Here is a 27,096-nt window from a genome sequence, read left to right as displayed (position 1 = left end):
GTTTCCCTGAACATGTCCTTGTATAACTTGCTGCCTTGGTAGGGAGTGGCAATGCTCCTGATGTACTAAATTTCTTCATCTTGATAAACAGATTTTTACTCCAGACAGAGTGTGTGTGCTTGCTGACTGGGTGTGAGAAACTTGCTCATTGGACATGAACTGTTGAAGGGAAAACTGGCAAAATTGCCAGGCACTCATGGTTGTGAGTGGACACAGGCATCTCCTTGGGGCAAGCAGAGCTAGGCTGTATGGCTCCTTGTTCCCCAAGTTGCATTCTGACAAAGGATGCTACATTAGTTCCAAGGAACACACTTTCTATTTATTTCAAATACCACTTCTAGCCTGTGAGCAACATTTCTGGGGTGGGGAGGGAAGGAAAATTTCCAAGCATCCTTTATAGGGCAAGCTCTGGTGTTCAACCCAAGGATGGGGGCAGGGTCTTGTCTGCTCAGAATGTCCCTTTCCACCACCTTACCTTCAGTGCAGAGAGATGAGGTTTCTTGGGATCCACGTGGAAGATGGTGCCCAGAACAGGAAGGGACACAGGCCCCGGAGGAAAGTCTTTGGGTCGTCTCCTTTTCAAGCAGTCAGCAATGAGAAGAAATGAAGCCAAGAAGAGCAGAACCTCCGACCAAGGCAGGGACTCCCAGAGTGCAGACAGCAACTGCAGCAGCATCTCGGACTCCTGCCCTACCTTGCCTAGATAGACCCGACTGCTGTCGCTGAAGAGGAAATGTTTCTAAGCAGCGAGAGCAGCCAGCTTTTGCTTTCTGTGAAACTGTTGTAGTCATCCAGGCTGCTGCTAACTGATGACGCAGGAAACGGGAGCAAAGTTTGCAGGCTGGTCACACCCATAAACAAAGTGAAGGCTGCACTGCTAAATAAAAAGAGGATTTCCCTTTTTTGGTAAATCTAAGCAAGAGAGAGAAAGGTCGTGCTCTGGATCAGAATGTTGCCCTCCTGTTTTCAAAGGGAACCCCTTGTCAGGAGGGTTTTGGAACAGTCTTCTTGAAAACGCTACATTTCCTACTCACTGAGAAGTTTGCCTCTGATTAGGTGGGAGAGTGTTGCATTTGCAACAGATACAGGTTTGGACCAACACTCTTCGCGCATAGAGTAGTGTTGAGAGGAGGGGAACTCTGTCCTCGTCAGGCACATGCGCACCTTTCTTTCTTTCACCCATCCTCCCTCCCTCCCTCCGCCTGACCTGCTCACCATGCTGCTCCCTGAAGTCCTATTGGCCTTAAATGACAAGAGGGAGGACACGTGGGGAGCAGAGGACGGAGGGTGCCTGCCTGTGTTTGGAGAGGGAGGAAGGAGTGAGTGAGTGAGTGCTTGTGAGGAGAGCGGGGGCTCTCCGATGCTGGTCAGGGCAGGGGGTGCGTGTGTGAGTGGAGCCGCTGCTAGGCAAGCAGGCAAAGCCCCCAGAGACCCTTGTGGAGTCCAGCCTGGACTGAGGAGGGGGTTCCCCTTGTGCAGCGGGACTAGCACAATGGAGAGAGGTGAAAAGCGGTGTGCCCCAAGGATCTGTCCTGGGACCGGTGCTTTTCAACCTCTTCATAAATGACCTGGAGACAGGGTTGAGCAGTGAAGTGGCTAAGTTTGCAGATGACACCAAACTTTTCCGAGTGGTAAAGACCAGAAGTGATTGTGAGGAGCTCCAGAAGGATCTCTCCAGACTGGCAGAATGGGCAGCAAAATGGCAGATACGCTTCAATGTCAGTAAGTGTAAAGTCATGCACATTGGGGCAAAAAATCAAAACTTTAGATATAGGCTGATGGGTTCTGAGCTGTCTGTGACAGATCAGGAGAGAGATCTTGGGGTGGTGGTGGACAGGTCGATGAAAGTGTCGACCCAATGTGCGGCGGCAGTGAAGAAGGCCAATTCTATGCTTGGGATCATTAGGAAGGGTATTGAGAACAAAACGGTTAGTATTATAATGCCGTTGTACAAATCGATGGTAAGGCCACACCTGGAGTATTGTGTCCAGTTCTGGTCGCCGCATCTCAAAAAAGACATAGTGGAAATTGAAAAGGTGCAAAAGAGAGCGACTAAGATGATTACGGGGCTGGGGCACCTTCCTTATGAGGAAAGGCTACGGCGTTTGGGCCTCTTCAGCCTAGAAAAGAGACGCTTGAGGGGGGACATGATTGAGACATACAAAATTATGCAGGGGATGGACAGAGTGGATAGGGAGATGCTCTTTACACTCTCACATAATACCAGAACCAGGGGACATCCACTAAAATTGAGTGTTGGGCGGGTTAGGACAGACAAAAGAAAATATTTCTTTACTCAGCGCGTGGTCGGTCTGTGGAACTCCTTGCCACAGGATGTGGTGATGGCGTCTAGCCTAGACGCCTTTAAAAGGGGATTGGACGAGTTTCTGGAGGGAAAATCCATTATGGGGTACAAGCCATGATGTGTATGCGCAACCTCCTGATTTTAGGAATGGGTTAAGTCAGAATGCCAGATGTAGGGGAGAGCACCAGGATGAGGTCTCTTGTTATCTGGTGTGCTCCCTGGGGCATTTGGTGGGCCGCTGTGAGATACAGGAAGCTGGACTAGATGGGCCTATGGCCTGATCCAGTGGGGCTGTTCTTATGTTCTTATGTTAGCAGCTCATGGCTCCCCCCCCCAAGCCTCCTACTCTCCTCTGCTCCCCACAGGTCCTCTCTCTATTTGTCCACCTCCTGAGCCTCTTCTCTCCTCCTGGCAAGGCTGCAGCAGCCCGACTGTTTTGGCAATCTAAGCCAGTAGGGCTTGCTCCTGTAAGAGATTGGGCTCTGAGGCTGCAACCCTATCCACACTATTCTGGGAGTAAACCCCATTAACCATAATGGCCTTGCTTCTGAGTAGTCATGCAGATAATTGGGCTCCAAGGCTGCAATCCTACTACACTTTCCTGGGAGTAAGCCCCATTAACTATAATGGAGACATTCAGAGGATTGGGCTGCAAGGCTGCAATCCTACCACACTTTCCTGGGAGTAAGCCCCATTGACTAGACTGGGTTTGCTTCCAAGTAGACATGCAGAGGATTGGGCTCTGAGTTGGCTGACTGTGCTGGGTTACCTGCGCATGCGCAGGACCCTGAAGAGCATAGCACGAAAGGCAAAGCAGCGTGGGAGAAAGGTTGCAGCAGGAGCACTGAGCTCCGCCTCATCCTGTATTCACATAATTCCTCAGTTCCACTTCCACAAGGTCAGTTGCTGGCTCTTATGATTGTCACCTGTGTAAGGCTGCAATCCTACCTTGCCTCACTTACCAGGGAGTAAGCCCCACTAAACACAATGGGACTTACTTCTGAGTAGACATGACTAGATTGTGCTGTAAAAGTTGAACAAGTACTTTCAACAAGTGCTTGCTAGTTTAAAATATTAGCCAACATTTCTCACTCACTTTAACAAATAAAAAGACCCAATTTAATTCATTAAATTTGATGTCATTCCCACAGCGGGGGGACTACATAATTTTTTTTGCACAGGGTAGCAACTTGGTTAGCTACGCCACTCTTGGAACTGCTCTCACAATAATAAAATCAGAAGTAACTGATCAGTGTCACTGATTGGCAGGAGATTCACAGCCCAAGCCAAAGCTTCCTAGCATCCAGGGCTGCAGCTGTGCCAAAATGGCGACTGCTGCTTCCCATGGGGCTGGGAAGCAGTGCCAGGGCTAATCAGGGACTTATGCTCCCTTACCACTTATGCTCCCTTACCCTGGGGGCCCCAATGGGTATCCTCAGATCTGCATCTACTATTGAGTGGCTGCAGGTTTGAGGAGACCCATGCTGGGTCTCCCAGGCTAGGAGTGGGGTTAGGATATGGTGGGAGAGTCTGCTGCCATCTCTGCCCCCTCCCTCGTTTGCACATCTTCCCTCCCTCAACCCTGGAGTGCTGCCCAGAGTTAGTGATCCACAGCTCAGCGCTTGCCTGGAGCTCTGGGTGCTGGTCCCCTGTACTTTGTCTGATGCTGGCTCAGCATGGAGTGACTTGCCAATGACCATTTAGTGAATTCATGGCAGAGGTGGGATTCAAATTGGGAAAGTCCCAATTTGCAGCTCAGCCGCTACACCACATCAGTTATAAATCATAATCCTTTAATCCTATTCCCCAACAACAGCACTGATGCACAGGAGCCAAAAAGGCATGTGCTGCATCCCATGGGGGGGGGGGCACTCAGACAGCCTGCAAAGGATAAGTAGAAATATTTTCTACTTACTTTCTGGCAGGCTCATGAGTGCAATGGGTTGCCTCATTCATGCGCTACATCTTTCAGTGGCATATGTCCAAGGAGAGGACAGGGGCAAGGAAGTTTGAAACAAAGGGGAGAAGGTCCAGAGTTGACCATTCCCACAAGATCCACCCCTCCTGCCTCTTCCCTGCCCCAGTACCTTCTTCCTTACCAACCAGAAACACTCCCTATCCTCTCATTCCCTCCCCCATCCTTCCCACTCTGGCCTGCCCCCAGCCCAACTCATCTCATGCTGGTGGACAAAGGCCTTGGCCTGCCTGCAGGGCACCAGCAACTTCACTGGTGGCCTCATCATTCTCACCAGAGGTACCAGAGAGTAACATCATTGCATGGCTTTTGGCTGGATCCCTGGCACTTCTGCCTGGATCCTGCTGGCACCACTGGTGGAACACACGTTGTGCCAGCAGAGCCCAGTGGTAAGGATTGGGCCATTACAGAATTAGTTTTATTACTACAGAATATATTGTAATCAGTGGTGTTGCTAGGGGGTGCGGGCACCAGGTGATGCGCTGGGTGTGTGTGTGTGTGTGTGTGTGTGTGTGTGTGTGTGTGTGTGTGTGTGTGTGTGTGTGTGTGTGTGTGTGTGTGATGCGCGCTGGGGGGTGATGTGTTGGTTCAGGCAAAAACTCTTAAAGTCTTCTACCCAAGCTGCTTGCAAACCAAGGCACAAAAGCTCAGATCCAAAAAGTTAAGACCAAAGGCAGTTTACTCACAATCTGATGCAGACTTATACAAATATTTTCTCGCATCAAGATTCTTAAAACTGGAAGACCAGGAGCCCTAAAAAGCTGCCCCTGGATGCACGTAAGTATAATAAAAAAAACAGTTTAAAACAGAGATTAAAATACACTCTCCTGTTCTGTAAAGGTCAGCAAACAAGAAGCTATATATACATAAGAAGGAATCAGCAAGGGGACACACCCTTCAGAAATACCATTAAAGGGACCACACACAATTTCAATTTTAAAGAACCAGATACTCAACTGATAACCACTACTCAGTGTTATTCCCCAACACCCCTTTTCAACACTGAGTAAGTGAATCTAAAAGATTCATTTCTGCTTGTAATTTCTGAAACCTATCTCTTGGTAATGGTTTTGTCAATAAATCAGCTATCATCATTTGTTTAGGACAATAATTGATCTTAATAATACCCTGCATAACCAAATCACATACATGATAATACTTTACATCTATATGTTTTTTTCTCGCATTATATCCTTCTGATTGCATCAGTTTTATACAGCCTTGATTATCCTCTTTAACTTGCACAGGAATTATTTCCTGCATTCCCATATCATTCAGTAATTTACAAAGCCATGTTGCCTCCCTACATGCCGCAGACCAAACCAATTCAGCTTCTGTAGTAGATAAGGCAACAATTGTTTGTTTTTTATTTCCTCAACTCACTGCTCCATCACCATACATAAACAAGTGTCCACTAGTTGACTTGTGATCTGAAGGATCTTCTGCCCAATCAGAGTCTGTATATACTACCAACTTTGGGCTATCTCTAGCTAGAAGCTTTAACTTAAAATCCAATGTTCCTTTCAAATATTTCACAACCCTTTGAATGCCAATCCAATCTAACTGTGTGGGAGAGTGCGTTCTTCTGCTCAAAATTCCCACTGCATTAGCAATGTCTGGTCTAGTTGTGGTTGATAAATAAATAATTTACCCACAGCTTCTCTATACTTATCATTACTGGGCAAAGGTTCAGCCTTTCCTTGCTTAAAGAAATCACTTTCCATAGGTGTAACAACTGAATAAGCATCTTCAAGTCCCAAAGATTCTATTAAATCTAGAATTTTTGGTTTTTGACTAAGAAAGTAACTTCCCTCCTCATCCTTCTCAATCTGGATGCCAAGATAAAAGGCTGTATTCCCCAATTCTTTAATTTCTACTTCCCTATTCAATTGAAATACAATATCTTTATAATCCTTTTCATCCTCATAAATCAATAATAAATCATCAACATAGACCAAAAGATACATCCATTTACCATTGCTATATCTTGTATACAAAGATGGATCTGCCTGTCCCTGCTTAAAATTATGTTGTGTCAGCATTTGGTAAAGTTTTTCATGCCAAGCTTTTGCAGCTTGTTTCAATCCATACAACCCTTTATGGAGCTTACACACTAAATCTGGACTCTTTTGATCTATAAAACCAGGTGGCTATTTCATAAATATTTGCTCTGTTATTTCTCCATGCAAAAAGGCAGTTTTTACATCCAAATGCCTGACACGCAATCCTTTAGATGCAGCGACACTTAAAAGCATCCGTATAGTTGTATATTTCACAACAGGTGCAAAAGTTTGATCATAATCCTCACCATATTTCTGTGAGTAGCCTTTAGCAACTAACCTAGCCTTGTAGCATTACACCTTCCCTTTTACACCCTGTTTAGACTTAAAAACCCATTTGCAACCTATTACCCTCTTGCCAGGAGGCAAGTGAGTTAAAGTCCATGTTCCATTCTTATGCAACGCCTCCATCTCTTCTTGAGCTGCATCTTTCCACTTCTTTGCTTCATCCATAGGCATTCTTTCAACTTGTTCCCATGATTCTGGGTCACACTCCGACACCAATCTTGCAAAATAAGTTAACCGGACAGGTGGTACACTTTTATTTTCTCGAAGTGATCTTCTAGGTTGTTGTGTGATGACTTGATCTTCCACCAAGACATCATCTAATCCTGGCAATTCTTCTTCTTTTATTGATGTACTGGCTTCTGGATCTAATTCCTGTATAACTTCCCCTTCTGATTCTACACTAACCATTGGGGTTAAATCCAAAGATCTAGATGTATTACTTTGATAAGCTGGAACAAGTATAAACTTCTCATCCGGTTCTGCCAGGTCATCAAAAAAGGTTTGACTTTTATCTACTTTCTCATCCTCAATAAAATGTAATACATGTCTTACTGTTACTGTATGCCAATAAAGGTTCTCGGAATTCGTCTTACTGTCACGCGACTTATATTCAAATCCATAACACAATAACCTTTAGAGTTTTCAGAAGAGCCAACAAAAATACCTTCTTCAGTCTTAGGATCTAGTTTAGAGTGCTTTTCCTTCGGAATATGAGAAAGAACCTTACACCCAAACACTCTGAGATGTTCTATACTTGGTGGTTTACCATACCACAACTCATATGGGGTTTTACCATCTGCTGCTCCCTTGGTGGGCAGACGATTCTGTATATATGTAGCTGTATTTACTGCTTCTCCCCAAAATTGATATGGTAATTTTGCATCTATAAGCATACATCTTACCATATCTAACAAAGATCTATTCTTGCGTTCTGCAATTCCATTCTGTTCAGGTGTGTAGGCCACTGTATATCTATGTACAATTCCCTGCTCTTCTAAATAATTCTGTGTAAGGTGTGAGAAATACTCACCACCTTGATCTGTCTGCAAACTCTGAGGTTTCCTTCCAAATCTATTAGTCACAACTGCCACATATTTCTTAATTGCCTCATGTGTCTCACTTCTCTTTAAGTAAGTAAATCATACAATATCTAGAATAATCATCTATAAAGGTTAATAAGTACCTGTTTTTGCCTATAGATGGAACCTGAAATGGTCCACACAAATCACTATGTATTAGCTCTAATGGTCTTGTAGTACGCTGCTCATGCCTTTGTGGGAAGGATGGTTGACTACCTTTCCCTTTTACACAATCTATACATCTCTCATTAAGATTATCACAAGGCTTTAACTTTATACCTGTTACCAGGTTCCTTCTTTGAAGATCCTGAATAGCATTTACATCTCGATGCGCAAATCTTCTATGCCATAGGTGGAGGCATTCTTGATTACAACCTTCCTTTATATACATTACTTTCTCACAAGCCAAATCTAAAACATACACACCATCCTGCAAAAAGGCTTGCGCAATAAGCTTATCATCTTTAGTTATAGTGCATCTACCATTACGAAAATTGATGTCATGTCCTTTGTTATCCAACTGAGATACACTCAAAGTATTTCCTTGCAAGCCTGGTATGTACAGCACATTATGTGCTACTGTATTGACAATTTTATCATCAGCTATACATCATAATCTTCCGTGTCCTTTACCTGCAACATCTCAGGTTTGTCCACTTGCTGTAACAACCTTTCATGTGCTCATATTCAAATTATAGAAAAACTCTTTATCTGCTGTACTATGGCTTGTAGCCCCACTGTCCACTATCCAAACTTGATTTACTGGGTTAGGCTGGGTTAAACTTAAAAATTTTCCTACAATTTTTTGTTCATCCTTCACTGATATTTCTCTCAACTGCATATTCCCCTTTACATTAAAATCTTTACTGATCACATTACACTGAGAAGAATTACTCTCTTCACTTAAGATTCTACTATTTACATTCCACAGGGGGTGAAAACTATCTTCTCTCCTATTATTCCTTCCTTTAATTCTAGGAGGACAAAAATTTGAGCTGGGGCATTGTCTTGCAAAATCACCCTTACCCCCACAAGAAAAACAAATAAGTCTTTATCCTGGAATTTCCCTTGTAGTTTATAGTTAGAGCCAGTCTTCTCTTTATACTTGTAAGAGGTACAATATGTCCATAATTCAGCTAATACTTTGTTGAATTGATTGGTTTCAATGTTGATACATTGCAGAAGCATGTATTGGTAAAAGAGCAGGCAGTAGTCAGTCAAACGGTCCAGGAGTCAGGGATACAGCAAGGCACAGTCACAATAAGCAGTCCAAGTCACAGAATAAACCAGCAGCACGACTCACAGCAATCCACACTTGGTGTCTGTTCTTGCCCCCATATATACTGGGGCCAGCCAATCAGAATAGGGTGACCTCATCATCACTAGACTGTCTTGTGACCCTTTCTGATTGGCTGTCCAGTGGTTCACTGCACCACTCCACCACAGCCCACTCCGCACACATCCTCGCAGGTCACATGGCTCCTACCTAACACAGGTGCAGTTGATTGCTAATCACACACATATACAGTGCTGCTGTTCCCATGCTTGCTTTTCATACCAAGCCTGGACATCAAGGCTCCTCCTGCCACATCCTGGCTTACAACAATTCAGGGCCTGGGATGCCAAAGGCCTGACATGATATGGTTATTAAACACACTTAAATCTACTTCGCAATTGTGACCATTACAGAAAACAAAACAGGAAGCTAACTTTTAAAAAGCCAATTTTGGACTTGTTAACCCAGTTTTGCCCAGCATACCAGTTTACACATGTGGTCCCTGTTGCGTATATGCAAAGTTGGGCAGAAATGTAATAAACAAAATCTTCCAGCCGCAGTTCCAGTATAAGTGTAGATCTTTCTGTCAAAGGTCTGCTATTAAAACATGGACACCTGAAGCATCACAGAATTAATTTTCCACAAGGGGAGGTTTCTACATGTTCATCTACTTGCATTAATGCTCTTTCTGCCAGTTCTTTGAGGAACAAAATGTATCTATATAAAAATACAATATTTTGTAGAGTCCAACCTTTCTTCCAGCACAATGTGGCAATTACAGTGCAAATGTCAGTCGTGTACATATCACAAGTATTTTTCCAGGCACAGATGTCTGTCTTGTTCCAATATGCACTTTACGTACAGTCAGTCCTCAGCATATATGAGTTCACGTATCTGTGAGGAGCAAGACTGAGACCAGCCCTGGCCATTTGCAAGGAGGGTCTCACTGTTTGCGATCACTGCTGCAGAAGAAACCTTCCAGAGGCAGCAGGGACATTTATAATTGTGCCCCCAATTGGCACGAAGCGCATTCAAGTGGATGGGGAAAGCAAGACTTTCCCGCTCCAATTGCAGTTGCTGTTTAGAATGTCTCTGCTGCATTGAGGAAGTTCCTGCATGCATCAGGGGCATTCAAAATGGTGCCCTGCAACCACATAGACCAGCAGAGTGCTTTCAATGTCGGCAGCAGGTAAGTCACCCCCCCCCAACCATTTAAACCCCTGGTCTGGATGGGATCATTGGGGTTTCATACGTGCAAATTTGCAACCTGTGGTGATTTGCAGGTAGTGGGGATTGACGGTACTTGTCCATCTCAAGCATGTGGCCACTTGCAGATGCCCTTCTGGCAAAGATACCGAACAGCCTCGAACTCCTATTAGGCTGTTAATGAATAACATGAATTTTAAAAGGGGAAATTTAAAAAGTGGATCTTTTGATAACAGCCTATTTGAGAGCTTTATGTCTGGCGCTTTTACAACACCCACCAGTAGAAATTGGGCTCTAAGGGGAGTACCATGAGATTGGTGAGCTAAACTGGTAAATGTATAGGGCAGATATAAATATAAGTCAGCCTTTTGTATTGCAATAAGTTACAAGAGAATGTTTCCAGTGATGGATAGTGAACAACAAGGAGTGAACAAGATAGTGAACAACTGCTTATTTTGCTATAAGCAGAAATTATTATTTTTTTAAGCCACTGCTTGTAAACAGATTGAAGAAAACTGAGGCTCCAGGAACAGGTGGGAGAAATGGGATAAGCAAATGGAAAAACTTCACTTTCCCAAAGGGAAAAAACCGACTGATATTTATACAAAGTAGCTTCCGTTTAACATATTTTTGAAGATCTTTGGAATTCTAAAATTTATAGCAGGACTCTAAAAGTTGTGCTTTTTAAGGACGATATACTGAGACTTCTATGACTAAGGGTGCAATCCTAACCCCTTATGTTCCTGCTTTCCAGCACTAAAGGGCAATGCGGTTCTGAGGTAAGGGAACAAACATTTCCTTACGTTGAGGAGGCCTCCGTGAGTGACACCCAACTGCTGGATGCAGCACACAGTCCCACTGGCGCCGTTATGCCAGTGCTGAAAAGGACTGACATAAGGGATTAGGATTGCGCCCTTAGAGGAGTTACATTTGCTACCCCCCCCCCCCGCAAATCATAACAATACAAGAGCAGCTCATGGAATTAATAGCAGTTCCTTAGTAACAACAGAGCCATTTTCCTATGGTCAGAAATGGAATTTCAATAGCTTGTATTAGCAGTAACCACTAGGGATGATCTTTCTTTCACACAAACATTAATAACTGGAAGTTGCGTTAAGGCCTTACACTGTTCCAGAAGGAGCTTCCAACATGTGAGGTGAAGCATAAACAATGAGGGAAATTCCAGTTAATTATCAAACTCAGGCTGCAATTCTATACATACTTTCCTGTGAGTAAATCTCATTGAACACAATGAGATTTACTGTTGAATAGACATGCATAGGATTGTGCTGTCAGTTTTTTTTTAAAATCAAATTCAGGAGCAGTTCAATTAGCAAACCGAAGTACGGTTGCAATGTGGTTGCAATGACCTAATCATTCTTTGTGGTAAATTCAAAATGTAAGAGACCTCAAAGAGGATGGTAGAGAGTACACGGCCCATGACTTAAGAGCCCTTAATGATCAGAGTAGCACGTTATCTTGTTTTTATTTTTAAAATGAGAATCTCCATCTGATCCTGCTTTGGTTGGGATTATGTATGCAAATGGCTGGGAACAAGAGTTTCAAAAGACCAGCTACGTAGTTCTGTTTTCACATCACAGACCTCTTGAACTGCAGGATGAGTACAGAAGGGATAAGGCTAACAAAGCAGGTCACCCAATCATTGACACATACCTCAGCATTAGGCTCTCATAACTGAACAATAGAGGATATTGTCAGATAACCTTAATTCTAGTAAGGGCAATGACAGATGTGTTTCGCTTAATGAGGATGTGCACATATCCGGTATGGCTGGGGGGACAACGTAATGCCCACTCTGTAGTCCAAATTTAGCTTCACATTTTGGGGAGCCTGGAAAGTGAACTTCTGCAGTAAGGCAGTGAAGAAAAGGAAAAGCTCCATCTTAGCCAGCTGCTCTCCAGGACAAGCTCGTTTTCCTAGAAAAGGGGGGGGGGGAATAGCCATGTTAGCAAATGTTTTTGATGCAATTAACTGTGGTTTAACGAAAAGAGGTCACATAGGGTAACTACTGCTTCATACCCCACAGCAGTGGTTTTCAAACTGTGGAACTGTGGCCCACCAGTGGGTCACAACCCAGTTTTGGGTGGTTGGTAAAACTGTCAGGGTACATTATTCTATGTACATCAAAGGTTAAACAACCTGTTAACTGAGAGGAGCACCATTACAGACACAGTGGCTTAAGTGGCTGGTGAAGAGAAGCTTTTTTTCCCTGGTTAGCATTTCTCAGTGCTAACAGTTTTGAGAATCACTGCTCTACAGCATCCAAGAAACCTCTAATAAACCTTGCTAGAAGAGGTGGCTGCTATGACATTCATTCTATAAACACTTCCCTGAGAGGAAGCCCCACTGAACACAACAGGACTTACTGCTGAGCAGACACACATATGAATGTGTTGTTGGATTTCACTCATGACATTCTTACTAAATAGGTGTGCATTGGTGGCAATAAAACATCACATTTTAAACTGCACAACGGAGTAAGTTACCTGATCTAAGTATGTTTGGAAACCACAGGACAAGGAATAAATATACTGTTATGTCAAGGCTGCTACTTTCCAGACATTTTCCCATTGAGTACTGACAATCAAATACAAAACAGAAATCTGGCAAAAGTTTAAAATGATTACTTTTCTTAGAAAAATGCATGTAAGTTATGCTTGGGAAAGAATTGCTCCTTTCCTATTCCTCATGTATCTTGCTGAAAAAGGTAGCAATTTAAATGCTGACTGAACCAGACAGGAGTTGTGTATTGAGTGAAACAGAGGAACTGAAAAAAAGATGTAACATGTTGAACTCATGAAGGGTTCGGGCTCCATTTCCTGTAGTGTGGGGGCACTTAACAGCTGGGGGCATTTCAGAATGTTGACTTACATTCCTTGCCTCCCTTCTAATTCCCAAGCATTTGGAAATGTTACAACATTAAGCATGGACACACAGATATCCAATTAATATTAGTTTCAAACCAATATTAACTTGGCATGTAATACCTACAGCTGGATGAAGGCAGGTTCCCATGGAGCAAATTGTGTACCAGATAACACATAGAGCACCTGTTGCTCAGGCTGAAATGCAGTGCAAGGAAAAAAGCTCTATAGTAGCTGCTTCACGACGACATTGCAGACATACTGGAAATCAGGGGAGAGACTCTCCACAGCCTGTGCCTGACTCAGCATCAGGGAGGGGCAAAATCCCACATGGTTTGACTTGAGTCACAAATCTCCGCCCCCAATGACTTGAGTCAAAAACAAGTCCTAATGGGGACATTTTCTGAATCGCCCAGATAGTTTTCGCAACTCAAAAGGACTCAAGTCACAAGTCTTTCAATACATGTATCAGGTGCAGGGGGGGGGGGAAGAGTTTCTGCTGTCTCTTTCTGTGCGCGCGCTCTCTTTAAACACTTCCCTGGTTCTCCATCCCATCTGTAAACAGGGCGGAAGGGGTTGGGGCAGACTGTGTGAGAGGGGGACAGACGTAGCAAGAGGGAGGAGCATCACACGCAGCAGCTGCAAAGTTTACCAGGACAACCCAATCCTTTGTAGGTATACTCAGAAACAGTCTCATTTGCACCACTTATTCAGTGGAGCTTTCTTGTCCCCCCCACCAAGTAACAACAGAGCTCACAAGAGCCATGCAATTGGAAAACGTGATCTCTACGAACATCCTCCCCCCCCCCCCGATTCCCCATCTCCTTTTTCCCTGAGCTTCTCCAGCCCATTCCAAGGCAAGAATGCCTTTGGGCTCCTTCTCAGGAGAGCTCACAAGTCTGCATGCTGAGTCAGGGGCCATTGACCCAAGTGTTGTGCTGAGTCCTCGAGTGTACATGAGTCAGCAAAAAATGCTGATTTTCGCAACTCAGACTCAACACACCAGACTCAAGTTCCCAATCCTGCACAACATTTGTAGGCAATCCACTAACTGTTACCTGCAGCGAAGGGCATGAATGCTTCCTTCTTCTTGAATTGACCATTTTCCAGGAAATGGCTAGGGTTAAAGACATCAGGGGTTTCCCACTCTTCCTTATCAAGAAATATGGATGATAAATTGGCAAGCACAATGGTTTTCTGCCAAAGAAGAAGAAGCAGAGAAGTATATAAACATGTCAGAGAACCCCTAGTAAACTGAAAAACTACAATACAGTACAGGCATCACCCATATCTGCAGTTTTCACTTATCCATGGCTCTTAAATCCCCCCAGTTGCACTCATGACTCACCTCTTTTCATTTGCAAATGCTTTGCCAAACACAGCTTTTTCTTCAGATCCTGAAGGATGCAGGGAGCACCTGGACTGGCCACTGCTAGAGGCATGCTACAAGAGTGAAACAGTGGGAGGGAACTCCGCTTCCTTTTAGCATTCTCACTGCTGCCTCCTGTAGCATTCCTCTAGCACAGGGGTGCCCAAAGTTTTTGGCAGGAGGGCCACATCATCTCTCTGACACTGTGTCCGCGGCCGGGAAAAATTTACATTTAAAATTTGAATAAATTTACATAAGTTTACTTAATGAATATATTAAAGATGAACTTATATGATTGAATGAAGGTCTTGCAATAGCTCAAGGCCTATAAAAGACCTTGCACAAAGGTGCAAGGCCTATAAAAGACCTTGCACAAAGCAAGGCTGGCCTTTCCTTTGCTGCCGCTACTGCATCACAGACATGAAACAACAAGCAGTGGAGGAAGCCCTCATCCCACAGCTCACATGAGAGGTCAAGCAGTCGCCCTCACGCTGAGAGCAGTTGCGTCGGGCCAGTGCAGGCTCCAACAAATCTCTGGAGGGCCAGAGATTACATGTATTCCATGTAAACCCAAGACTTTCACAGCTAGTGAAGCAAATGCAAGCACAACCATCACATTAATTATTAAATAATCTTCTTATGTATTACAAATTTAATTGTATTTTTTGTGTGCGAGGCTGGGGGGGTTGTATGTGGTCCCACCATCTCCAAATTTTGCATTAGGGGTCCCCGAGTTCCTAAAGGTTGGGAACCACTGCTCTAGCAGCTAGCTAGTCTGCATTTTGCAAGGCTTTGGAAATGAAGGGAGGTGAGTTGCGAGTGTGTTGATGGGAATTTCAGTAGGATTCACTACTATGCACTGTTTCTGTTATTCACAGTGGCAGCAGAGCTTATCCTCCGCAGATCCCAGGGGATGCCTGTATTAACCATTAAAGCCCAACTATATCCACTGACTTACAGAGAGAAGATACGTTTTGGCTGGGGCCAGTTTCTTCCGTTATTCTTATGCAATGCCTCTACTTTACAAAGACCTAAATGGTTTCCTAAATGGTTTTCAAACATTTCCAAAATGTGACACCAGCTAGACTGAGGTTTGAGAAGCACGAGATACTGGAGATGGAAGCCACCAGCAAGTTTCAGACCTAGCTATAGGTTCAAATTGAAACTGAAGTTGGAAATAAATTTCAGAGAGAAGTTATAAGTAAGCAAAAGACTGATCTGTCTACCCCCCACTAGATTCTTACTTTGGGTATATGAAACCCAGCCAGTTCGGTGTCATTGGTTGTCATTCGTGGAACACCAAAAGGCACAACGTTGCTTATTCTTTGAACTTCATGAACAACCGCATTGGTATAAGGCATGCTGTCTCTGTCCTCCATTCTTGGTTGGCGGGACTGGCCAATCTCAGAGTCTATTTCACTGTGAACTCTTGCTGCAAAGTAACAATACAAGAAAAACAAACTTTGAACAGTCTGACATACAAGGCTTCATTACAAAAGGTGGTACAGTTTAAATTAAATTATGGTGAATGTACAGTTTGCACAATGGTAAATAAACCTGCTCATTTTTCATTTCCCCAAGAGAGGGCCCTTTCCCTACAAGAAGAAACATAAAGAAACCTTTACATTCCATGTGCATCTTCTAAATATGCAAATGCATCATGCTTCATATTCCTTAATGCAGTATATTGGAAGTTAAGCATGCAAAACAAAGGGAAACAAGTCTGTTCAACAAAGCACATGATATTTGAATATGCGCTGTGGTTAAGGAGAATTGTTGAATGCAACAAAATTATGCACAATTACTACAGAATAAAATATTGTAATATGCATTATACTATATTCTAATATAGAATAATTATAGAATATCATTATTGGAGGCAAAGAGTCATTTTAATGAAGCAATGTTACAGCATTTTATTGGGAAGTATACATTAATGAAAGACTGAGAGTTACAATTCCACCTTGAATTTCTGGATGAAGTGCCATATACAGTAAAGCCCAGCGCAGGGCTGAAGAAGTTGTTTCTGTTCCAGCCAAAAACAGATCGAGAGTTGAAATTATGAGGTTTTGTTCATGGAAACTGGAAGCAGCACCATCCTTTAAAATTAAACCCACAAATGTACCAGTGAGTTAAACTGTCACTAGATATCTCAACATCAGGTGAACACAGTGAGATCGAAGGCCTCTGCAATCCATCTAGTTCAAGGATTCAACTTCAAATAGATGGACAGCCCAATTCTAAGCTTCTCTAGTGTCCAGGGCTACAGCACCGTCCAAATGGTGACTGCTGTATCCAGTGGGGCCAGGGAAACACTGCCAGGTCTCCTTGGGGTAAAGGAACTTACATTCCCTTATCCTGTGTAGCAGCCAGACAGCCCCCATGGGTCTCTTCAGATTTGCACCTGCTGTTGTGTGGACGCAGATTCAAGAAGACCTGTGTTGTGTTTCCTGGCCGGGGGGGGGGGTAGGCTGCAGTGGCACAGCCTGCTGTCGTCTCCGCCCCCTCCCGGGCCCATTCATCTCTTCCCAGGCCCTCTGCCCAGTTCTGCCCCCTCTGCTCTCCCCCTACTCTGAAACGCTCTGCCGCCAGCCAGTGGTACAACTTACTGCTGAAAGCCCTTGCCACTTGTCCTCCAGCACTGTGGTCCCATGCTGTCTGTCACTGGGTGCAAAGGCAGAGGTGCATCTGTTGCTTTGGTGCAAAAGCACCTTCCGGCACTTTTTGCGATAGTCAGGCCAGCCGTGTGCCAACGCCAGACCCAATAGGATTGGGCCCCATCAACAGCCTTCAGAATTACTTTCAGCACAATCCTATGCTTGTCTACTCAGTAGTCCTACTGACTTCATTGGTGCTTACTCTCAGGAAAGTGTGCATAGGATTGCAGCCTCAAGCTGGCATTTAAATTAAGCAAAGGGTAGTTCTAGCAAAGAAAGACTGATGAACCCCTGCGTGTTGCTATGCTCCCCATTTCTCTTTGTGTATTTTCTGCTGTGTCTTCTGGGGTTTGGGGCAGCTAACATCTCAGCAGCTGGGATGCAAATTATAGACAGTCATTGCCAGAAATCACTAACTCCTGCAAAAACATTCCGGCTGGAAGACTAATACACTTGCCTCCTGGGTGTCACTTTAAGCAGCCCCAAAGTGCTCCAGTGAAGCCATTTGAGTTGCTTCTAAGTGGCATGAAACACTCTGTCAGAGCTAGAGAGGTGGCATGCATTTCCTCCAAAATCGGAGGAGGTGTGAACTGCTTCCCACCATCCTAAGGACCATCCACCTTTCGTTAAAGGGGGGTAGAGGGGGTGGCCTAGACATGGCCAGGAACTGCGCCAACTATTGGTGCAGTTCTTGGCATACCTGGGGAGGGGGGCAGGTCGCAGCAGCGCCCCCCAGTGCAGCACCTGGAGCATCTGCCCTGCTTGCCCCCCTCTAGGTATGCCACTGTCTCTGGTGTTTCTTCAAACTTAGGATGCAGGGGAAGGAGATAACCAGATTCCCCTCGCAATCCAAACAATGATTTCTGATCTAGATTCCATACCCACAGAAACTGCATTCAGAGGACAGGGAAGGTAATGGTAGATCATCTGATGTCTCTATAAAGCAACATACTTTAGTCATGTCAACTCTTCATATGCTCTCTAACAAGTGAGACCAGTGGTGAAATTAGGATTATCTGCCTTTTAGAAAGCATATGATTTCATATGCCAATACACACATGCATATACACAGTCACTGAATTCAATCAGAGTAAATAAGCCACAGAAGACTTAAACCAGGGGTGCTCAATAGGTGGATCATGATCTACCGGTAGATCGCGAGGCAAAATGAGTAGATCGTGGAGTGCTGACCACCCCCCCCCTTTCAGGTGCCTCTGGGAGGAAACGCCGGGAGTAAGGCCCATTGTACTCAATGGGGCTTACTCCCAGGTAAGTGTGGCTAGGACTGCAGCCTCACAGCCTAATCCTAGGCATGTCTACCCAGGAGTAAGTCCTGTTATACTCAGTGGGGCTCAAGGTACACCAACATACATTGTACACATAAATGTTATATGTTATGATGGTGCGAACATTGTAAAAAAAAACTCTGGTAGATCTCCGGGCTTTGCTGGGTTTCAAAGTAGCTCTCGAGCCAAAAAAGTGTGAGCACCCCTGGCTTAAACAAATCAGTTGACCAGTCTAGAGTTTGTTTCTTAAGAAACTAGTTTTAATTACCCATTCATTACCTTGGCCATTTCATGGAGATATGCATCAATGAAATCTCTGGTTTCAGATGGATTCCAATCTTCTTTGTGCTTTTCAATCATTTCTTTCACAAAGCTTTTCAATAGATCCCAATTTTTAAAGACAGTCTGATGAGGTCCTGGTAGGTACTTCATTATGGCTGGACATATATCATAAAGCTGAGGAAACAAAAACCCAGATTATGTAGTGCAGAGGGGAAATCATTAGAACTTCTAGAGAACCTCATTGAAGAGGTGAAGTGTCCTCAGCCAGAGAAGTATTGATTTGCTGAACTCTCCAGCCCACTCCCACTATCGGAGGGATTTCTTTAGCCTCTCCCCAGTACCTTCAAGGCAACACTTGAACTTCATTTGAAGTAGTAACAATATAATCAAACCAAGTGGGTTATTTTGAAATAAAATCAATTAAAAAAAACCCTCTTAACCTAATGCTTCTCGTACTTACAACATATTGCTATTCAAGCAGAATTTTTCTGTTTCGTTCCTCACATGTTCTGTTTACATGAGGGTTTCGTCGGACCTCTCTCTCCTCTCTGTTACTGACCAACTGCCCACTTCCCAATTTTCAACTTCTAACTTATTCCTTTACTCACAACAAATTCTACCCCTCATTACTTTCTCTAAAATCGCATCTCCTCCCCAACACTACTAATCCTAAAGGAGTTCTACTTCATAACATGACAATAAGAGTCCCTCTGGAACACCAAGTTCTCAGTTTCTCAGAGCTTAGTTTTTGAACTTCCATGTCAATATTGTTATAGAGAGTATATTAAGCAAGGTTTAAAAATGAATCTAAATAAAAACACTGCTCTGTTTCACCATAACATCACACTGCTCTCAAAGGGAAAGAAGCCCGCAGAAAGAAAATACATCTTTTAGACAGCCTGTTAAACAAAAAAAGGAAATACTGTATACACTCTCACAGAACTACTCACCACAGAGATGCCACTGAAAACGGCACCTCCACAGTGAGTTCTTTACTTCTCAGCTCTAATGTAGGAACTGTAGATCTGTGTTGGTCAATCAGTGGTAATCATCCCACCAGAGGTACTTTAGGTGGTAGCTGGTGGTACTCATGGGACCCTCACCACCTGCCTGCAAGACCACCAATGCAATGTGGCAAGCCGCAGGAGGCGGCACAGGTTAGTGGGCAAAGCTCCAGTGTATGATTTTCAGAGCTCCAGTGTATGATTTTCATTCATTCAGTGTATGAATGAAAAGCCCTCCTGTCTAATTTGAGCCTCTTACTGGTATTTATGTGGCATCTGGCCTCCCAACCTAGAAGTAATTGATTTTGATGTTACTACAAGTTATTTCTGGTGGTAATTCCAAGAGGTGGATCATGCAAAGTGGTACAGCAGGGGACAAATGTTGAAAAACCCTGCTGTAGATCATACCTTGCAGTGGGCATGGGGATGCCACAGCAAATGACACGGGCAGCCCAATCCTTTCTAAGTTCCTCTGCACTGATGCAGCAGCACATTGTGGCTTGTCCTGCATCCCACAGGGGAATTCAGCAGATGGAAAGTTCCCTCAGGGTAAGGGGACTTGCCCCAGGGGAAGCTCCAGTCTGCACAATGGGTCTACTCAGACCCATGCCAGCTAAATGGTTGATACTAGTTCACATTGACCAGTGTTGGTGGATCAGGCACCAGCATGTACTGGTGCCACTGATCCTGCCCCTCCTGGGCCCAATCTGTCCATCGCCCACTTTGCCCACTACATTGTTATATCCCCTCCACACCCAGCACTGCTCACTGTTCTGATGGGTGTCACTCCTTGCACTGGCAGGAAGGCTTCAGCTAATGGGCATGCAAGTGTGATTAGAACTCATCATGGGACTATCATTTATCTTAGCAACCCCATTCTGAGCACAAAGCATAAACTAACTCTAGCTCTGTATACAGACAGACAAATTTTCCAATGTTACTCGGTTATTCTGTTTTTTAGCATGATGCAGGAACTAGGCTGATTATTCCATTCCATAAACCATTTTATAAATGCCTCTCATTGAAAAGCAGTATAGAAATATTCTTAATAATAATAATAATAATAATAATAATAATAATAATAGGGCTGCATGTTATTCTGTTGTAGTGCGATGGGGGATCATAGCTGAATATTCCTCATGTTAAAACCAACTTCCAGCTCCTTGCTCCTAGAAAGTTAATATGACACAGAGAGGAGGATTCTAACCTGCTTGATGTGCCAACTTCCCATGTGCAAGGAGTTTTGACCATGAGTGGACATTCAAACATGCTGTTTCCTCCCTTTATTCTGAAAGTCTTCAGAAGGATGTAGTGAATTTTTTTTCCTGAAAGAAAGGAAGCTGTACCTGGCACCAGACGCTTCCCTGAAGGACGACTGCCTCATCCAATATCCGCAGTAAGTTCTGAAAATGACCATCATGGTAATCAAACCGGTCCCCAAACACAATAGAACAGATGATATTTGACACAGCATTATTTATCTGAAAATGAGGGTCAAATGGTTGCCCTGGAAGAAGAAAAGTAGTATTAGAGTAGTGATGTTGCTTATGGCTTCCTTTCTACAAAAACAGGGCATGAGGACAGTATGGGAAGCTGAACTGGATTTTTATCAAAGTATTTATTCATTATTTAAATCAAGTAACTTAAACAAGAGTAGCACAGAATCTTTAAAGACTCAATAAGTCTCACCACCTGAGTGACACTTGCTAATGAAAACTGCAGAGCTTTAGGTATAGCTTTCCAGTATAATTGCTGGAAGCATCAATCAGTAAACAATATTGCCAAACACGAGAAAGATCCATATTGCATGGATGGCATTTGAAATGGTCAAGGATTGTCCTCATCAAAGACAGAACTAAAAGAAAGCACCCATATCTAAAATGATGGTCTTGCAAATCTAGACAGACCTCCATCCTAGCATTGGCTCAATGACAGCAGTAGGAAAGAACCTGTGGAGCTTTTCACTAATGTTCTCCATATTATGGTCTGGAAACAGATCAAAAATTACATTTGAACCCAGGAGTATTATAGAACTTTATAGCACAACCAATATAACAGTGGGCCCTCTTCATTTAAAGCGGCAGTGTATGAATTGCGCAAGCCATTGGCTCGACTTCTTACCTTTCTCATCTCCAATTGCCTCAGTCAGGTATCTGCTCTCATCCTGTATTCGTTCTTCTAAACTTCTCTTCCCCAAGCCAAAGTTTCTTAAAGTCGTTAAAACAAATCGTCTTTGCTGTTTCCAGATAAGTCCATTAGAGGCAAGCAGTCCTGTATGGGAAGGGTTAACATTAACATCCCATTCTAATTGGAAGTAATTTAGGCTGCTCTATTTGGGTACTTTTGGACACATTTCAAAATCTACAAAAATAGCTTTATTTACTAGTATTAGGGAAAAAAATCCAAAAACTATAGAACAGTAATACCTTTATTGGTACCAGCGGTGGAAAGGGGGGGGGAATGAATCACAGCCAGCACACTAGCCACCCACTCCCCAAATGAGCCCCACAACATCCAGCTGAATGTGGGGTGGCATGCACTGAAGACTTCACCAGTATAGGACTCAGGCTTTTTGCATTAATTACATTAGAGCAGGGGTCTCCAAACTTTTGGCATGATGGCTACATCGTGAATCTGACATGGTGTGTGGGTCGGAAAATAAGTGAATAAATAATTTAAATACACTGTGTCAAAACATACTTTGTACCGATCCCACTTGCTTGCCTTATGCACAAGTGTAGTCACACTAAGGTACATAATTCACTTGCCTTCTCCCAATTCCCCTACTGCCAAGATCTCTAGCTCAAGTTTCTTTTGCTGCAAAACAATTCCACTACTATGTCTCTTGGATGCACTCACCCCCAAACAGGAAGGACTGGGAGAAACAAAAACCAATTTGCACAGGAAGGGGGGGAATGGATTTTGAAAAGGAAAATTTTGGGAGAATGAATTTTTGAAAGGAAGAATATGGTAGAAAAATCAATATTTGGGGGAAAAACATTTTTTGAAGGGGAAATTATTTGGAGGGATTGAGAAGAAAATTAATGAGTTGGAGGGTGTGAGGCTTCCCTATGGGGGGGGGAGGGCCCGCCCGGCCTTTCCGAGGGGGACCCCCTTGTGGAGGCCTCAGACTAGTTCCCAAGAAGAAAGGGGGATTGTATCACCTGGCTCCCCCTCTTTGAGTTGGCAGCATTTGCCAGTCAGGAGCAGGGGCAGCAGATCCTCCTGCCTTGTCATCCCTGGCCTCCAGTTTTATGTAGGGCAGACCCCTCCCCTTTGGCCCCTCCCCTTCCCTCACAAGGACGGTACAAAAAGGGCCTGTCTCTGGGACTGCCCTCCCCTGGGATTACCAGCACCACCACCACCAAATTCACCACCACCACCACGAACAAAACATGGTGCATGTTTTGTTCAATTGAACAAAACAATTGAACAAAACAAAAAGCACTCACCGAATGTCCCAGTTATCTCATTCAGGAGAGGAAATGGTGGACGATCGAGGAAGTTATCACCCTGGTGGACAAGAACTTCTTTCATCAAAGGCAGTCCATTCACCATCACAATCCACTGTGTTCCAAGCTGCATGCTGAAGACTTTGCCATATTTCTCTGCAATCTGGTAGGAGGAGGGGAAACAACACCAATGAAATTATTAAATTACAAATTAGTTTGTCTGTTGAGTGCTTCTAATATGCCTGTAAGATGGAGAAAAGGAACCTACGTAGGTTGATACTGCTAGAGTATGGGTGCATCGCCACCTGCAGGACTCTGGGGGACAGTGTATTGTCCAGACAACTGAGACCACTTATCTGCTCTCTATGGTGCCTGTAAACTGTGTGTACCTTCGTGCAACTTTCCGTATTTGCCCTCCTACCTCTTGCACCCTGATCAATGACAGAGCACTATGGAGACTCCTGCACTCTGTCCTTGGAAGGTGGCTAGCCATTGCTGAAAGGCATCCCCTCACACCCACATAAAAAGAACAGCTATACTGTTCCATAAATAGTAGAAGTCTTTGGTACCTCAAATACGTAAACAATTGTAGAAACTGTAAGTAAAGTATTTATTTGGAAAGTTTAACTGCATCTGCTCCTCTGTGTGGTCAGCAAACTAGCTGAGCGGTAGAATTTCCCAAAGGAAAAGGGTATTCTGCCAGTTGTTTTGCTTTCCAGAACCCATCCTCTCATCAAAAGGCCATCAGATCCATGGGCTAAAGAAAAACCATAACAACAAACCGGAAGAATGCTGCCACCTCCTTTCCCAGCTCCCCAAAACTTAATTGTTTAAAACTTAATCTCTAAATTTTAATGGAGGCTCCAGGGTATTTGAGAGACCATCTACTTCTGCATAAGCTGGCTCATCCAGATCATCGTATAAACAGAAACTTTTCTAATATCTGAAAATCATCCAGATCGTTGAATAAACAGAAACTTTTCTAATATCTGAAAATCATCCAGATCGTTGAATAAATAGAAACTTTTCTAATATCTGAAAGTATATTAGAAAAGTTTATATTTATACAACGATCTGGATGAGCCAGTTTATACAGACGTAGGTGGTCTCTCAAACACCCTGGAGCCTCCATTAATATTTAGAAACCCTGTGCCTCTGGATACCAAATTATAGCCACAAACAATGGTAGAAGGCTTTTACCTTCATGACTAGCTTGTGGCCCTGGAGGGCTGATGGGCTTCCCTAAAGAACTTAGCCTGGCTATAGTTGGAAACAGGATTGTCACAAAGGTGAGGGACATTATTTAGATATTAAATATTATTTTAGATAAGAATGATGGATGATAGTGCCCCCTTTCCATTCATAAGAAACCATATGCCCCCTGTAGGCTAAGTAGCTTCCTGCATCCAAAAGGTAGCCAATCCTAGTTATGTGCCAAGCATTGCTAAACCCCACCACCCATGCAATGGCAATCAGCAGGTAGCTCACCAGCTCAGGCTACAAAGTTCTTCCTTTCAATAGTCCTCAGTCAGCAGGACTCTCAGTCTCAGTCCCTCCCACCACACCAGCAACTCCTCAGTTCCCAACAGCTTCTGAGCAAGGTAGCCAGTCTCCAGCAATCTCCACTAGTATCAGTTTCTGAGTTATGGCAACCATAAACACACCCTCAAGCAATGATTCTTTCACCTTTATTCCCAAGGTTGCCTTTATCTCTGCTAGGTTATATCTGTGAACCACACCCACTGCAAGCCAAAGTTCTGGTTTTAACTCTATACTTCCCAGACCTGTCAAAACTAGGGGTGACTGCTGACATCATATGCTATCTCTTCAGGGAGATTCTTCCGCATTCCCACTACAGATTGATAAATTAAAGATGCTGCTGGAAAAACTGAAACATCATATATGCTTTGCTCTTAACATCAGAAAACTGTACCATTTGACATGGCTCTATTACATCTTTGCCTGTTTCCCTTTACAACATTTTTATGGTTAGGCAGAGTTCTGGTCCCTGTGTAGATAAAAAAGGAAGGGTTAAACTTTGAAACAAAGAAAGGCAGAGCAGAAGTGTGAAAGAGCTAAGGGGTGCAATCCTAACCAACTTTCCAGTACCAAGGTAAGGGCAACGCAGCTCAGAGGTAACAGAACAAACATTCCCTTACCCTGCGGAGGTCTCTGTGACTGTCCCCCAACTGCAAGATGCGGCACATGCTCCATTGGCACAGCTATGTCAGAACTGGAAAGTTGATTAGGATTTTGGCCTAAGTCACTCTGGCCTTGGAAAGAGGAGGTAACAACTGGGTGAGAATGACATTCCCAGATACATCCAATTTGGTGAAGAGCCAACTCCGTGTGGAATATGGGATGAAGCTGATTGGGTGCTGGTCAAATGGGGTGACATGGGTCAGTAAATTTGATAAGAACATGGATTGGTTCAGTTCCTTTGTGGGGTCCAAGAGGAGATGGCTATAAAAATCAGCTAGCCCTCATTGAGGTTTGCTTTGCCTTCAGATGGCTGCTGCCAAAAGCTCTCTTTCTTTAGACCAGTGATTTTCAACCTTTTTCAGCTTCTGGCACACTGACAAGGCACTAAAACTGTCAAGGCACACCATCAGGTTTTTGACAATTGACAAGGCACACCATGCTGCCAGTGGAGGGCTCACATCCCCATTGGCCCTACTAATAAATGATCTTCCCCCAAATTCCTGTGGCACACCTGTGGACTATTTGTGGCACGCTAGTGTGCCACAGTACAGTGGTTGAAAATCGCTGCTTTAGACACTGAATTGGACTGACTAGTAAACTTGGTAATTTAGGGTAGAACTTTAAGTAGAGTCTAGCTAGCTCTATTATGTTTAGCTGTAGTGGTATTTACTGTTTCCCTGAGCATGTCCTTGTATAACTTGCTGCCTTGGTAGGGAGTGGCAATGCTCCTGATGTACTAAATTTCTTCATCTTGATAAACAGATTTTTACTCCAGACAGAGTGTGTGTGCTTGCTGACTGGGTGTGAGAAACTTGCTCATTGGACATGAACTGTTGAAGGGAAAACTGGCAAAATTGCCAGGCACTCATGGTTGTGAGTGGACACAGGCATCTCCTTGGGGCAAGCAGAGCTAGGCAGTATGGCTCCTTGTTCCCCAAGTTGCATTCTGACAAAGGATGCTACATTAGTTCCAAGGAACACACTTTCTATTTATTTCAAATACCACTTCTAGCCTGTGAGCAACATTTCTGGGGTGGGGAGGGAAGGAAAATTTCCAAGCATCCTTTATAGGGCAAGCTCTGGTGTTCAACCCAAGGATGGGGGCAGGGTCTTGTCTGCTCAGAATGTCCCTTTCCACCACCTTACCTTCAGTGCAGAGAGATGAGGTTTCTTGGGATCCACGTGGAAGATGGTGCCCAGAACAGGAAGGGACACAGGCCCCGGAGGAAAGTCTTTGGGTCGTCTCCTTTTCAAGCAGTCAGCAATGAGAAGAAATGAAGCCAAGAAGAGCAGAACCTCCGACCAAGGCAGGGACTCCCAGAGTGCAGACAGCAACTGCAGCAGCATCTCGGACTCCTGCCCTACCTTGCCTAGATAGACCCGACTGCTGTCGCTGAAGAGGAAATGTTTCTAAGCAGCGAGAGCAGCCAGCGTTTGCTTTCTGTGAAACTGTTGTAGTCATCCAGGCTGCTGCTAACTGATGATGCAGGAAAGGACGTAATAGGAAGAGAGTAGTGACTATCAGCAGCTGCGGAGATATTGGAGTGATTGTGGCGCCATCTGTTGGAATTAGTTCTTTTGTTGTAGCTTTTTTATGTTTAGCTTCATATTGAGTCCATCGACTTTCCGATACAATTCCATTTCGATGCATCCATTCCATTAATTTGTTAGTCGATTCCAGTTGATTCTTAGCGTATATCACAATTATAAAGGGGGATACCGCCATTTGTAAATTATTCCATGTTCCCTCAATATATTTGTAGCTTCTTC

At 43.9% G+C, this 27,096-nt stretch overlaps 2 protein-coding genes across 3 annotated transcripts in view; both read right to left on the bottom strand.

The window, feature by feature from the left end:
- LOC136647670 (cytochrome P450 2J2-like) overlaps window positions 1-1,135 on the bottom strand; it is a 29,159-nt gene extending 28,024 nt beyond the window's left edge. For both annotated transcript variants that reach the window (XM_066623346.1, XM_066623345.1), the window contains exon 1: window positions 476-1,135. In XM_066623346.1, the coding sequence (XP_066479443.1) occupies window positions 476-676 (201 nt within the window). In that variant the 5' untranslated portion in view covers window positions 677-1,135. The remainder of the gene's footprint in view (window positions 1-475) is intronic.
- A 10,036-nt stretch (window positions 1,136-11,171) lies between these two features.
- On the bottom strand, window positions 11,172-26,720 carry LOC136647669 (cytochrome P450 2J2-like). Its single transcript, XM_066623344.1, has 9 exons — window positions 26,473-26,720; window positions 23,125-23,287; window positions 21,794-21,943; window positions 21,019-21,179; window positions 18,666-18,842; window positions 16,407-16,542; window positions 15,688-15,875; window positions 14,133-14,271; window positions 11,172-12,126 (listed from the first exon to the last, which is right to left on the bottom strand). The coding sequence occupies exons 1-9, from the start codon at window positions 26,671-26,673 to the stop codon at window positions 11,951-11,953; spliced, it is 1,491 nt and encodes a 496-aa protein (XP_066479441.1). The 5' UTR covers window positions 26,674-26,720; the 3' UTR covers window positions 11,172-11,950.
- Between the last annotated feature and the right edge of the window lie 376 nt (window positions 26,721-27,096).

The sequence above is a fragment of the Tiliqua scincoides genome, chromosome 4 (genome assembly GCF_035046505.1).
Source record: "Tiliqua scincoides isolate rTilSci1 chromosome 4, rTilSci1.hap2, whole genome shotgun sequence".
NCBI lineage: Eukaryota > Metazoa > Chordata > Lepidosauria > Squamata > Scincidae > Tiliqua > Tiliqua scincoides.
Note: the sequence above shows the minus strand (reverse complement) of the source record. Positions and strands in the feature narration are given on the sequence as shown.